Source organism: Mytilus trossulus, chromosome 11 (assembly GCF_036588685.1).
Source record: "Mytilus trossulus isolate FHL-02 chromosome 11, PNRI_Mtr1.1.1.hap1, whole genome shotgun sequence".
Classification (NCBI taxonomy): domain Eukaryota; kingdom Metazoa; phylum Mollusca; class Bivalvia; order Mytilida; family Mytilidae; genus Mytilus; species Mytilus trossulus.
This window is the reverse complement of record NC_086383.1, coordinates 28,906,744-28,920,152: the sequence shown is the minus strand read 5'-3', so window position 1 is coordinate 28,920,152 and position 13,409 is coordinate 28,906,744. Positions and strand designations below refer to the sequence as shown.

General features: G+C 30.5%; 1 protein-coding gene across 1 annotated transcript; it reads left to right on the top strand.

Moving 5' to 3' along the window:
* Nucleotides 1–487: 487 nt before the first annotated feature.
* On the top strand, nt 488–11,415 carry LOC134689925 (MAM domain-containing glycosylphosphatidylinositol anchor protein 1-like). Its single transcript, XM_063549891.1, has 4 exons — nt 488–593; nt 2,992–3,121; nt 8,804–8,985; nt 11,320–11,415. The coding sequence occupies exons 2-4, from the start codon at nt 3,049–3,051 to the stop codon at nt 11,413–11,415; spliced, it is 351 nt and encodes a 116-aa protein (XP_063405961.1). The 5' UTR covers nt 488–593; nt 2,992–3,048.
* The last annotated feature ends 1,994 nt before the right edge of the window (nt 11,416–13,409 follow it).

The window sequence follows — 13,409 nt, the reverse complement described above, 5'->3', positions numbered from 1 at the left end:
ATATATGAAACCAAACTAAATATGCATTTATTGAAAAGATAATGAGATCTTACATTGATTCTCTGTAGCTATATATACTGTTACAAAAATAGAAGATTTTGTCTTAGTGATAATATTGAGATGTTTGGATAATTAAGAATCCGTTCATATTTTAACATCTCTGTGTATTTTCGCTGTTAAAAGATACTTGTGTCTTAGGAATGATATTGATATATTTGGATTGGTTAAGGACTCGTTTTTATTTAAACATTCATTTCAATTTGTATATTCTTATTGGTTGGGACAGATGCAAAATTAAAAGCAACAAATATGAACACAAACAGTGTTTATTATATTTTACGAGATGCTACATTGTACGCATGTTGTAATAAAATATAAATCAAAAAAGACAAAAAGACACCCATGAATTATATATACAGTTAGTACTAAATGATCTTATTAATACATGATTCCATCAACTTAAACATATTACGATTTAAAATCATTTACAGTTAAACCAAACATAACCTATAGCTGTGGATTTGAGACAACTGAACAATGTTTTTTTTAAACAAACAACTAGTCAGGATGATTTTGATTGGACTCGGGGATCTGTAAGTTCTTTAACAAAATCAAGTATATTTTTAACAAAAAAGTCATACAATTCCCGACCATTTCTATATGGTGTAGAGTTTTAAAAAGAGAAGGAGATAGCAAATGGATATTTAGACACACAAGTTCAAACCTAACTGGTACCGCTTTTTGATTAGTGTGTTGCTCTCTGTAACAACTCAAAAAGCTTAGATGAAAAGATTAGGAGGTTGTTCAATGATGCAAAAACTAGATGCCACCCACCAAAATCTAAATTGATTGATAAGTTGTTTGTTGCTTTACGCTATCTCAGCACAAAACGGCTTTGAAACTCCTTTTGATTGGTTGATTGTTTAACTATATTAAAATCCACTATCGGAATTTTAATAGATTAAAAAATACAGAGCAAATTTTATACTTTGTAGAAAATGAATGCTCATATTCAATGACGATGAAATTGGTCGCACTTTACCGAATCTTGTATGAACATGCAAATCTAGAACAAAAGATTTCAATGATATTTATAGTTACTTGTAAGCAAGAGATTGACTTTACTTGACTGAGAATGAACATAACACTTACGAGGTGTCATTACAAAAAAGACCAGAACCGATCTTGAGTTATCACGGCCATAGGTTAAGGTCATTGCGATATGGTTAACAACTGTTACAATAATAAAAACGTGGTACGGGTACGGGTACGGGTATGGTTACTAAATTATGGTATAAAACCAATAGTTTATAGCCCCTTTGCCTTTTATGTTAAAATATGCAATTTCAAGCATTAATGACAACAAGTTCAAATAAAGTGGCAATCATTTCATGTCAAAACTATACCTTATCATGATTTGTGATGAAAAATTCAACATACCGTTAATTGCATTTAGAGTGTACTTCTTCCCTGATGTTTGATATTACAAACCATGTACTCGTTAACAACTGCGGAAATTTCCCTTCTTAGTGTAGTTTTATATACTTTTGTAATAATCATAAGAAAATTTCAACAAGGGTTCTACAGTAATCCATAATCCCCAAGCTTTTATTTGATTGCAATAAACACTTAACCTATTGACGTTGATATAGTTATGTGTCCGACCGGGCCTGAATAAGGATTTGATACTTTTTATTAGGTATACAGTTGTATAAGTTATGCACATTTCGTATCTTGATTTGACATAACTTCATCAATCACAGTCTATTGATTGGGACATGTACATTGTACATTGTTTTACGCGTTAGGTGTGTAAAGTGGTTAATTTATATGCTCATTGTTTTACATTTTCAAAAACTAGGGGTTTAAAGCCTTCAAATAGATTGCCTTCCTCAATTTTATTCCCTAATTGTATATGGAAAACCCTTTTTGAAAAATTGGTCGTCGATGCCCTGCAACGTCGTACTTTTATAAATGTTATAGTTGGGGCGGTATTCATCAATCTAGTTGACAAAAATTTAATCCTGGTATCTGTGATGAGTGTATTGACAATGATATTTTGTTAGCAATAAGCATTTATTTAGCACATCTCTTCCATTTACTCTTATTTGACTAAAACATTGCCAAGCTTTTGGAAATTTGAGTATAAACTTTGGTGATAAAGTCAGATTAAAGGAAAAGTCAGATTAAAGGAAAAGTCAGATTAAAGAAAAAGTTAGATTAAAGAAAAAGTCAGATTAAAGAAAAGTCAAATTAAAGAAAAAGTCAGATTAAAGAAAAAGTTAGATTAAAGAAAAAGTCAGATTAAAGAAAAAGTTAGATTAAAGAAAAAGTCAGATTAAAGAAAAGTCAAATTAAAGAAAAAGTCAGATTAAAGAAAAAGTCAGATTAAAGAAAAGTCAAATTGAAGAAAAAGTCATATTAAAGGAAAAGTCAGTGATCATGATAGATTTACATTTGGATATCTTGTATCCAGGGAGATTTTTTTTACAAGGCATATTCACTGAAGGCTTCCAAAGTTTTATTTTTTCTGCAAATATACGGTCAACATATTGAAACAATCTCAAAGGATTATAAAGTGTTTATCGGTGTTTATTGTTCAGTCTATTACATTAGAAAATAACCTTTTTTTTTCAAAAGCAGTTTTGGATAAATTTACAAATAACGAGAGTCTAAATAGTGAAATTGAAATTATCCCTTCGTAAATTTTACGGACGCCATCACGAGTTGGTTGTCCCTAATGGAATAACCGTTTCAAAGATGATATCGGATATGTTCCTTACGTCGTAACTACAACCCCAGTCCTTTTCATGAATGTGACTGTCCCTCTGGTATCTGTCGTCACTCTTTTACAATGATTGCTTGTTTCTAAGTGGATAAGGTACACCTTCAATATGTGTTTCTGCAAATAACGCAATGAACGTGGATAGAAATAAATAGAAATAAATATTAATTTTATTTTTTGTTATGTTTTAACTGTTGTCGCTTTAGGGTTCTACCCCTACCAGTGGCACTGGTCCCACATCAGCAGCCGAGGGGATATACTACATGTTTATAGAGACAACCGGAAATTTTGATGGATCATGGGCTATACTCAATACAGATGGTACAAACTTTGAAGGTAGGACTTTCATAATAACTGGTTATTGTGTTCCTCCAGTTATTTTGTTCCTTTTTATTTTACTTTATGTTCACGAAATAACAAACTACCTGAAAGTATGATGGTTATAACTAGATTTAGAAGAATAAATTTGTTTTTCTCTATTAAAATGGGTTTCGATTTATGCATTATTTGTTAGTACAAAAATATGCCAAAGTTTTGGTTAGAAAGAAAAACGTCATGAAAGTGTATATCAGTTTTACATTATACCTTAAGGTAGCACAATACAAAGATTGTATAACTCCTACGCCCAAGTTTAAAAATGCTGTAACTTTCGTAATAATGCTTGAAAATTTATAAAAGTGGTAGTTTTGGATAGCTAACAGATTACTCTTTCAAATTAATGCAATGTTAGTATTATGCAACAATTATGTAACCAATTATAATGTTAACTGTGTCTAAAATATTTTCACCAAATTTCCACTATCAAATGAAATTAGCTTCTGCATAGGTATCCTTAGAGGGTTGATTTTATTTTATGTTGTTCTTATGGCCATTATCTACAAAAGGGTGTCTCAGATTTCAGATAGAATGTATAGAACAAATTTTACACCTAATTAAACATTATCTTCTTTTATGTGGTTAGGATGTTTACACTAATTAGAGATGTATGAGAGAATGGAATACCATAGAGACAATCTGAGACACTCTTTTGAAACCCAAGGTGTGTTGATTAAGATTTCGTTAAAATTTTCTGTATAGTTAAAGAGATGATAGAGCTAAATTCATTCAAGTGAACTTACCCAGATTTTGCCACTAATTACATAATAATTGATTATAAAATGATTTCATGATAAAAATATTGCATTTATTTAAAAGATTAATCTTTTATCTATCTATATATACCTCTTTTATTATTTTCTATGCATGCATAAGAAAGTTACAGCATTTCAAAGGTTGGTGATCGGAAGTTAAAAAATCTTTGTATTGTGCTACCTTAACATCATGCAAAAAGCAGCCAAGGATTTAAAAGGCTTTTTGATAAAACCAATATGAGTACCTCACAATATTTTAGAATAAATATATGAGAGTTGATTATAACCCAAGTGTTTCTATTCTATAAGTAAGCATTGGACATCCTTATTTCCCGTTTAAACAGGTTTTAGTCAGTAAGAGTAGAGTAAAATATATTGAGTTTACTGGTTAACAAAGTTTATTTTCATTTAAAAAGACATGATATATGCTCAATGATTGTATAAAAGAATTTGATGTCAACGATCATAAATTGATCCCAAAAATAAAAGTATCTACAAAATCTACAAACCTCTTTATAAATAGTCGTTCGAGTTTTAATGCTAGTTAATAAGTAGAATTCCAACTATTGTTCGATTTTTTTTAACTGAACGTTGCAATGTAAAATGAAACGACTTGTTGGTTCTTGGAAGAAATTTTAAGTTTGTTTTTCATATACGTCTTACAGTATTTCATTATCCAGTTTATGGATTGTAGGCAGAAAGTATGCAAAGGGTGTTTTTATATATTGGTTTTCGTATTTGATGTATTTCGATATTATTGAATATATCATTTGATCTTAGTTACTACTTGGTGTAAATTAACCAAATATCAGAATTGACGAACAGACGTCATTGATGCCTTGGTTTGTATTTCACTAAAACAAATAACAACACTGATTTTGTTTGGATATTGAATTGTCATGGCAACATTTAATCAAAATTCATTCAAACATAAACAACACGATTGAAATAATCATTGTTACCATGACGGATATTTACATGAAGATTGGAGCATCTGAAAAATAATTAATACCAGCAGCAAACAAAATTCAATTCATAAAGGTGGGAGAGGACTGGTCCTAATTTTTCAGCGTCCTCTCCGTTCGGTTTTCAATGTAAAAGTGACAGTTAAATTACACAGACTTTTACTACTCGGCTATCACATGCTCAAATTATCACAACAACAGTAACGGACTACTCGATTTGTTGAGTCTAAATACTTGTATATGTTAATTCAATAAATAAATTTAATTTTCATTTAATTAAATTTTATTATTTCGTCTAAGTAGTTGTCGTTGTTTATGTTGTATACAATTTTATTTTTTTAAATCGTAGTATTTTTATGTTGATTTCTAGTTTTTCAACATAGCCTATTTCGTCGTTTGACTAACATTAACCCTCATTGGCGTAGTCATTGTTATGTTCAACTAATGTAATTTTTTTTTTTTTTTATCTGCGTTATTGCTAGTTATGGTTTTGAATGTGTCGTAAAGTACGTAGATATTGCATTTTTTCTTTTGTTATGGTTTTTGGGGGTTTTATTTGGTTTTTAATATGGAGGTTCCATTTTCTGTGTGCAATAAGTAATCTTATAAGTAGGATTTTCGCCTGAAGTAGGATCTGACTTTCTTGTAAATGAATGATTTAGGGGCAGTACATTTTTCTATTCATAGAAGAAATGCTTCAATCAGTATTCTTGCGAAATTTATATGTAAATCTTTTAGGATATTTGTCCTAGAGATTTTTGCGTCGGTTTAAAGTCATTACCGTAATTTCCACTGCTTTTAAAGCGATAACCATAACTTGAATCGGAATATTTCAATATGGCGAGGGCAGATATGGGTAAGATCTGTACAGTAATTTTTCTCAAATGTCAATTGTCTGTTGTCAATAGTTACTCAGCTGCAAGGTTTTTCTATACCCTTACATTATATTTGAATTGTAACGGTGCTCTGAAATTGTCTAAGCTCTTTGCAAATTGCTGTTTACAAGATCGGGATGGTAATCGTTACTCGGCAAAAAGATGATCGTTATTATGGTATTTAAAATTGAGAGGATAATCGTAACTGGATAGTGTTTTATTGTTATTGACACTGAAATGTATATCTGACAACATACGATAAAATTATGGTGATGAATTAATCACGAAATCGTTCCAACATCTTATGCCATTTCTTTATGTTCATGTATGAATAATAGTTGGAATGAAAACAGCTACGTACTAGTAAATCCTAAAATTGAAAGGGTGAACCGCAAGCTTCAAGAAATTTTGAATTGGGGAAATCACGATATATGTTTAAAAACAGAAATTTCAAAGAACAAGAATGTCACAAAAAATGGAATGAGCGATGAGGCAATTTTCAATTTATAAATTTTAATAGTTACACTAAACTATTCTAGATCCTTTACCATCCACACTGTTTAACGAAACGTCCTAACATACAGATTGAAATAAACAATTAATTTCCCCATAGGTGAAACTTTGCTAGAGAAAAATTATTCGGACAGTAATTTTTGGTCCAAAAAATATAGGTTCGCGTTGCTTTTCTTAACGTATTTTGTACTTATCTCCAATGCCTATCAAATTTGCACTTAAAACACGTGTCTCATCCTTGTGTTGAAAAGACATGTTATTTCTGTAAAGGCTTAGATTTTTTTTTTACGGAAGCATATATCAACCAATCAGGATTTGCCATACTCTTAATTCTGAAAACCATGTAATGCTCATAAAATGGCTGCGCTCATACAATCTAATTGTGTATTGTAACCTATACTGTATTCAATACTTTCTAGAATCAAGCAATTCAAAGCGCGTTCGATGTACAACTGTATATGTCACACATAAATCAGCTTCAAACCGTTTTGGCATTATTATCTGAATTTTCACCCATTTTTTCAGAAAAAAAAATCTGATTTTTGTAGTAAATGCGGTACTGCTAAAAAGGGCAAGAAGGTAATGTCTACTTTCTCCGGGGATTCTTTATATGTCATCAAGAACTAGTTACATTGATACCAAAACAGAATCAATATGTAACTACTACCGTAACGGTGATTTTTTAACAACAGTTTTATAAATGAAACCATTCTCGTATAAAAGGCATTTTTTTTTAAAACAGACTAATGAAAAGTGTGCAAATAATGGTGTATAAACATCAAACATTTTTCGTAAACTATAGAATGTCATTTCTATCCTGAATTTCATAGTTTTTTCTTTTGAGTAAACATTTAAATGTTCGGAGGGACCATTTCTGTACATTTATACGAAATTTCGTAATTTCAATAACAGTACTTTTATAAATCAGCAGAAGTTCAGAAAATGACATATTCTATACACAGAATGTCAAAAGTTGAACCCTTTCTCGTTTCCAAGATAAAACGCAATACAAATATGAAACAGACTATAATTTAATAACTACATGTAGCTAATCAATTATTGATTTATCACCAGAAAATACGGTTTCGCATCAAATTTCAAGTAAAAGTAAAAGTATTATTGTTGAGACTTTTTGATTAAGCAATGTCGACTCTGAATAGATTGATATAAACAATTATTTCCCAATAGGCGACAATGATAGCCTTTTTTGTGATACAGATATTAGAAAGTCGATCTTTTAAGGAAACCTTGCTAGAATGACAGAAAAATTATTCGAACAGTAATTTTTGGTCCAAAACATTTTGGGTTTGCGTTGCTTTTTTAAACGTATTATTAACTTATGTCCCATGCCTATCAATTTTGCACTTAAAAGATGGGTATCGTCCTAGCCTTGAAAAGACATGTCAATTCTGTTAGGGCTAAGAAAACAAAGTATGTTTGCCTATGATATAATGACTTTAAAATCATATTATTATATCAGTTTAAAACAGAAAAACAAAATCCACGGGAAAAATATGAACAACTATTTTAACCGTAATTATACATTTCACTTCAAAATTAAACGATATGCATTTTTATTGAAGTATCAGGAAAAGGGCAATATGAACACTTATATCCAACGATAATATTATCAACTGTTAAATCCAATAATGCAGTTATAAAGTTATTGTTGCTCAATTCACACAGAATATTAGTATAAACGTGATACTAGTTGCAAAACATATAGTATAATAAAAGAGGGACAAAAGATACCAAAGGGACAGTCAAACTCGTAAATCTAAAACAAACTGACAACGACATGGCTACAAATGAAAAAAAAGACAAACAGAAAAACAATTGTACACATGACACAACATAGAAAACTAAAGAATAAACAACACGAACCCCACCAAAAACTAGGGGTGATCTCAGGTGCTCCGGAAGGGTAAGCAGATTCTGCTCCAAAAGCGGCACCCGTCGTGTTGCTTATGTGATTACAAATCCGGTAAATAGTCTAATTCGGTAGGTCAAATTCTTGAAAGGGAAGGGGATTGTAGTTACGACGTAAAGGACATATCCGATATACGGGACTTTCATTTTGAGCAATAAATTGAAAGGATTGCACTTTTGGGATAGAGAATATTGATAATCCCACCTTTCCTCAACCTCCCCCCAAAAATAAAACAAAAACAAAAAAAAACAAAAAAAAAACGAAAATACTCTAAAGCAAAACATTGAAACTTTGAAAGAAATTGAATGGTCTACTTACCACAATAACTGACTCGACAGCTGCTTCATTTTCCATGTCTCATTGGCAATCATACCTCATCTTCTTTTTAATAAATTTCTGAAAGAAGAACGCAACGTATTTTTAATTTCAAATATAACTAGTAGCTAATGCCACTTTCAAACTATCTGCTGATTGGACATTGCCTTTAATATGAAGGACCAAGTAATAAAAATAGGCATGTGAATACTATTGCATTCTCCACATCTTAGTTTCATGAAGTATTGATGTCGTTTCAGTATATTGAGCATTAACTGATTTTTTTCCAGCCTGTCCTTGGTGTCTCTCCTTCCAATACCATATGAATGGACCAGATATAGGAACTTTGAGTGTAGTTGCAAGAAATACAACATCTTCTCTGAGTAGCATGTGGACAAAAACAGGACAGCAACCTAATCCTGACTCTTGGAAAACTGCTACCATAGACATCCCACAATATAGTAATCTTCATGTATGTATACTACGACTCATTTATAAACAATGTATGAACAATAAGGGTTAAGGATGTACTTATGTGAGGTTTTGGAAATTGTGTCAAATGTTCAGACTCCTTGGTTCTTTCCATACAATAAAATGTCAAATATTTTACACTTTCACACCAATTTGTCTTTTTATATAGACGTAATAGGCCATACAGGGTCATTTGCTAAAATTTAAGTAGATTTTAGATTTTTTTTCTTTTGATTTGAGACCAAAATAATACCACTGTAATGTAAGATAAAAGTCCGAGCTAGATTATTCCCGCCATTTAAAAAAAATTAGTTTTCTCGAAAAGGAGCTGCATGACGAATTGATATTTTAGCTTAGTTTGTCCCTTAACTAACCCTATTCTGAATTAAGGTATCAATTTGAAATTCTTGATTTTTAAATTATACTATCCCTAGAATTTGCTATCAAAGTAAGTCATGTTGCCGTTTAGATGTTAAAAGCACACATTATATGGAAATGCGGAAAAGGTGTATCTATATATGATTGGTAATGCAACAAGTATCCATCAGTCCAAATAACATGGATAAATATCACAAACATGAATGTCAAATTAAAATAACCGTCACTGAACTAAATCGAACATTCATAATGGTTTCCTTCGATCTGTTTGTTATATTAATATGATGAGTATTCTGTTACTAACGTGACTAAAAACTGATATCGTAGACTTTCAACAATTCATTATCCAAGTATTGTGTAACTTTACATATCACTCTTTAAATAACCCTTTAAGTATTATGTAACTTGACAAACCACTCTTAGTTATCATTCTGTAAGTATAGGGTACTTTGATATACCACACTTTAGTTATCAGTCTGCAACAAGATGTGCAAGTATTGTGTAACTTCATATACCACACTTTAGTTATTATCCTGTAAATTTTGTGTAACTTGATATATCACACTTTATATATCATCTTGTAAGTATTGTGTAACTCGACATACAACACTGTTGTTATCATCCTGTAAGTTTTGAGAACCTTAATATACCACACTTTCGTTATCATCCTGTAAGTATTGTGTAACTTGTTATACCGCACTTTATGTACCATCCTGTAAGTATTGCATAACGTGATATACCACACTTTATGTTCCAATCCTGGAAGTATTGCGTAACTTGACATATCACACTTTAGTTATCATTTTGTAAGTATTGTGTAACTTGATATACCCAAATTAAATCATCAATTGGTAAGTATTGCGTAACTTGATGTACTCAAATTAAATTATCAATTGGTAAGTATGGTGTAACTTGATATACCCCAATAAAATTATCAATAGGTAAGTATTGTGCAACTTGATATACCCCAATAAAATCATCAATTAGTAAGTATTGTGTAACTTGATATACTCCAATTTAATTACCAATTGGTAAGTATTGTGTAACTTGATATACCCTAATAAAATTATCAATTGGTAAGTATTGTTTAACTTGATATACCCCAATAAAATGATCAATAGGTAGGTATTGTGTAACTTGATATACTCCAATTAAATTATCATTTGGTAAGTATTGTGTAACTTGCTTAACCCTAATACAATTATCAACTGGTAAGTATAGTGTAACTTGATATTCTCCAATAAAATTATCAACAGGTAAGTATAGTGTAACTTGATATACTCCAATTAAATGATCAATAGGTAAGTATTGTGTAACTTGATATACCCCAATTAAATCATCAATTGGTAAGTATAGTGTAACTTGATATACTCCAATCAAATTATCAATTGGTAAGTATTGTGTAACTTGATATACCCCAATAAAATTATCAATTGGTAAGTATTGTGTAACTTGATAAACCCTCATACAATTATCAACTGGTAAGTATAGTGTAACTTGATATACCCCAATTTAATTATCAATTGGTAAGTATTATGTAACTTGATATACCCCAATTAAATTATCAATTGGTTGTGATATCACTAAACATATTCACTGTTTTTACTAACTATTGTAATTTGATATCTCAAATTCAGTAATAAATATTGGTATATAGTGTTAATTCTTTTAAACAAAACAAAATAGATCAAGATCACACAGCCATACAGGAAATAAATTAAATATTAAGGAAAGTTTTTTCTCAATGTAAAAAAAATATTTCCAATTAACATTATATCTAAAAAAAAGTTTTTATTAAAAACGAAAAAGTGAAAAATTAGTACCAAATTAATTAATATAGTTTGTGTCATTGTCAAATGATTGTATTGCAAAACAATTCACAATTTTTTTATGTAATAGATCATCATTAAAGTGACTCGTGGGAACGGTTACCATTGTTTAATGATTTATGTTATAGATCACCATTAAAGCAACTCGGGAGGCCGATGACCAGGGTGACATTGCTATTGATAATATCAATCTCAAATCTGGTACATGTACTTGTAAGTATTAATCTAGTATTGTCGTCATTATGACTATTCATGATATATTTTCCTTTTAATGTTAAGCTTCAACCAATTGATCAATGTTTCCATTTCCATTTATTAAAGAGAAAGAACAGTGCTTACATGATGGTGCGTGATTTTTCTTCAAATATATGAGAAAAAAAAACCCAAAAAAAAACGATCTAAATTCAAAATGGGAAAAAAAGCCGACAAACATCCAGAGAAGTATTAAGCTGAATGGAAAAATGTCTTCATGTTTTGCATTTAAAATAAATCGTCCATTTCTTACTAAATTCATTTTGCATAATCTACACATAAAATAAATTCTCTCTCGTGATAAGATATTAAATACTGTCGTGAATTAGACATTTACATTCATAATGTTTTTCAATATCAGAAAATTCTCATGAAAAGGTTTGGGACATTGTGTTAAATTATTTGTTTCTCTTTTTTAGAGCATTGAGAGTAAATGGAAAACAGAAAAAAAGGAACGTGTGATAATAACAGTTACTTGTTTATTATATTGATCATGGTGATATTTAGTAGCTAGTACTTTATAATGAACGTGTGATAATAACAGTTACTTGTTTATTATAATGAGCAGGTTCTCCAATATTAAAAAAAATAATAAAAAAATTGCACAAATAAAATAGTTTTTTTTCTTAACATTAGTATTTTTTTTTCTTCTTAGAAAGCAGGAGATAGAATCCATTCTGTTAGTCTCATTGTGGTCACAATTGCTTTTTTTTCATTATTTAATTTATTGGTCACAGTTGCTTAATTTATTATATGAGGGTTTTACTGAACATTAAATTATGATCTTGTCATCTGGGTATATCGTTGAGTTAAGTGTGTTTTATTCTGGTAAAATACTAACGTGAACTGACTTCTTACTGTTAATAAATATTGTCTGTTTGAATTGCTCATCTAGAGTTGTCATACTAATGAAACAATAAACAAGAGTCATCTAGTTGTAAGTTTAAGTCAACTATAAAACCAGGTTCATCCTTACCCTTATTGGTTTTTTTAAAGTACCTTAACCAACCAAGTATGGAATATGAGAGATCTCTTCCATTCGTTTTCGCAGATAATATAAACAGTAGATAAAATTGAGAATGGAAATGGGGAATGTGTCAAAGAGACAACAACCCGACCAAATAAAAAAAAAGCAGAAGGTCACCAACAGGTCTTCAATGTAGCGAGAAATTCCCGCACCCGGAGGCGTCCTTCACTATATACACTATATTATGTGTATGAAATGATGATAAGATTTTATGTCACACTGACAAGTTTCGTCGGATATCGGCCTCATTTGTATTTTTAATTAGACAATGCTATTATTTTTTGGGTTTGATTCGTTTTGCAGATACTATTTTCATCAGGTTTACTATCGTTGGTATATGAATTGAATGCGAGATGTACATGTCCATCTGACATCTGTATTATCTAAACACGACTCATGTTCATGATATGATGGTTAATCATTCCGTAGTGTGATTCTTATTTCATATACTGTAATTTACAGTATAGTTGGTATTTGAAATGAATGTAAGATGTAAATTTCGATCTGAAAGGTATCATCTAACCCCGACAAATGTTCATATATTAATGGTTAATAGTTCCGTAGTGTGATCCCTATTTCATATTATATATGCAATAGATCAACTAAATAAACTCATCATAGATACCAGGACTCAATTTTGTATAAACGCCAGACGCGCGTTTCGTCTACAAAAGACTCATCAGTGACGCTTGAATAAAAAAGTAAAAAAGTTCAAATAAAGTACGAAGGTAAGGAGCATTGAGGACCCAAATTCCTTAACGTATTGCCAAATCAAGCTAAGGTTATCTATGTCTGAGGTAGAAAAGCCTTAGTTTTTGAAAAAATCAAAATTTTGAACAGGTTATTTATCAATTAAACCATACAATGATAATTCATGTCGGCACAAAAAGTGCTGACTACTGGGCTGGTGATACCCGCGGGGAAATAAATCTCCTCCAG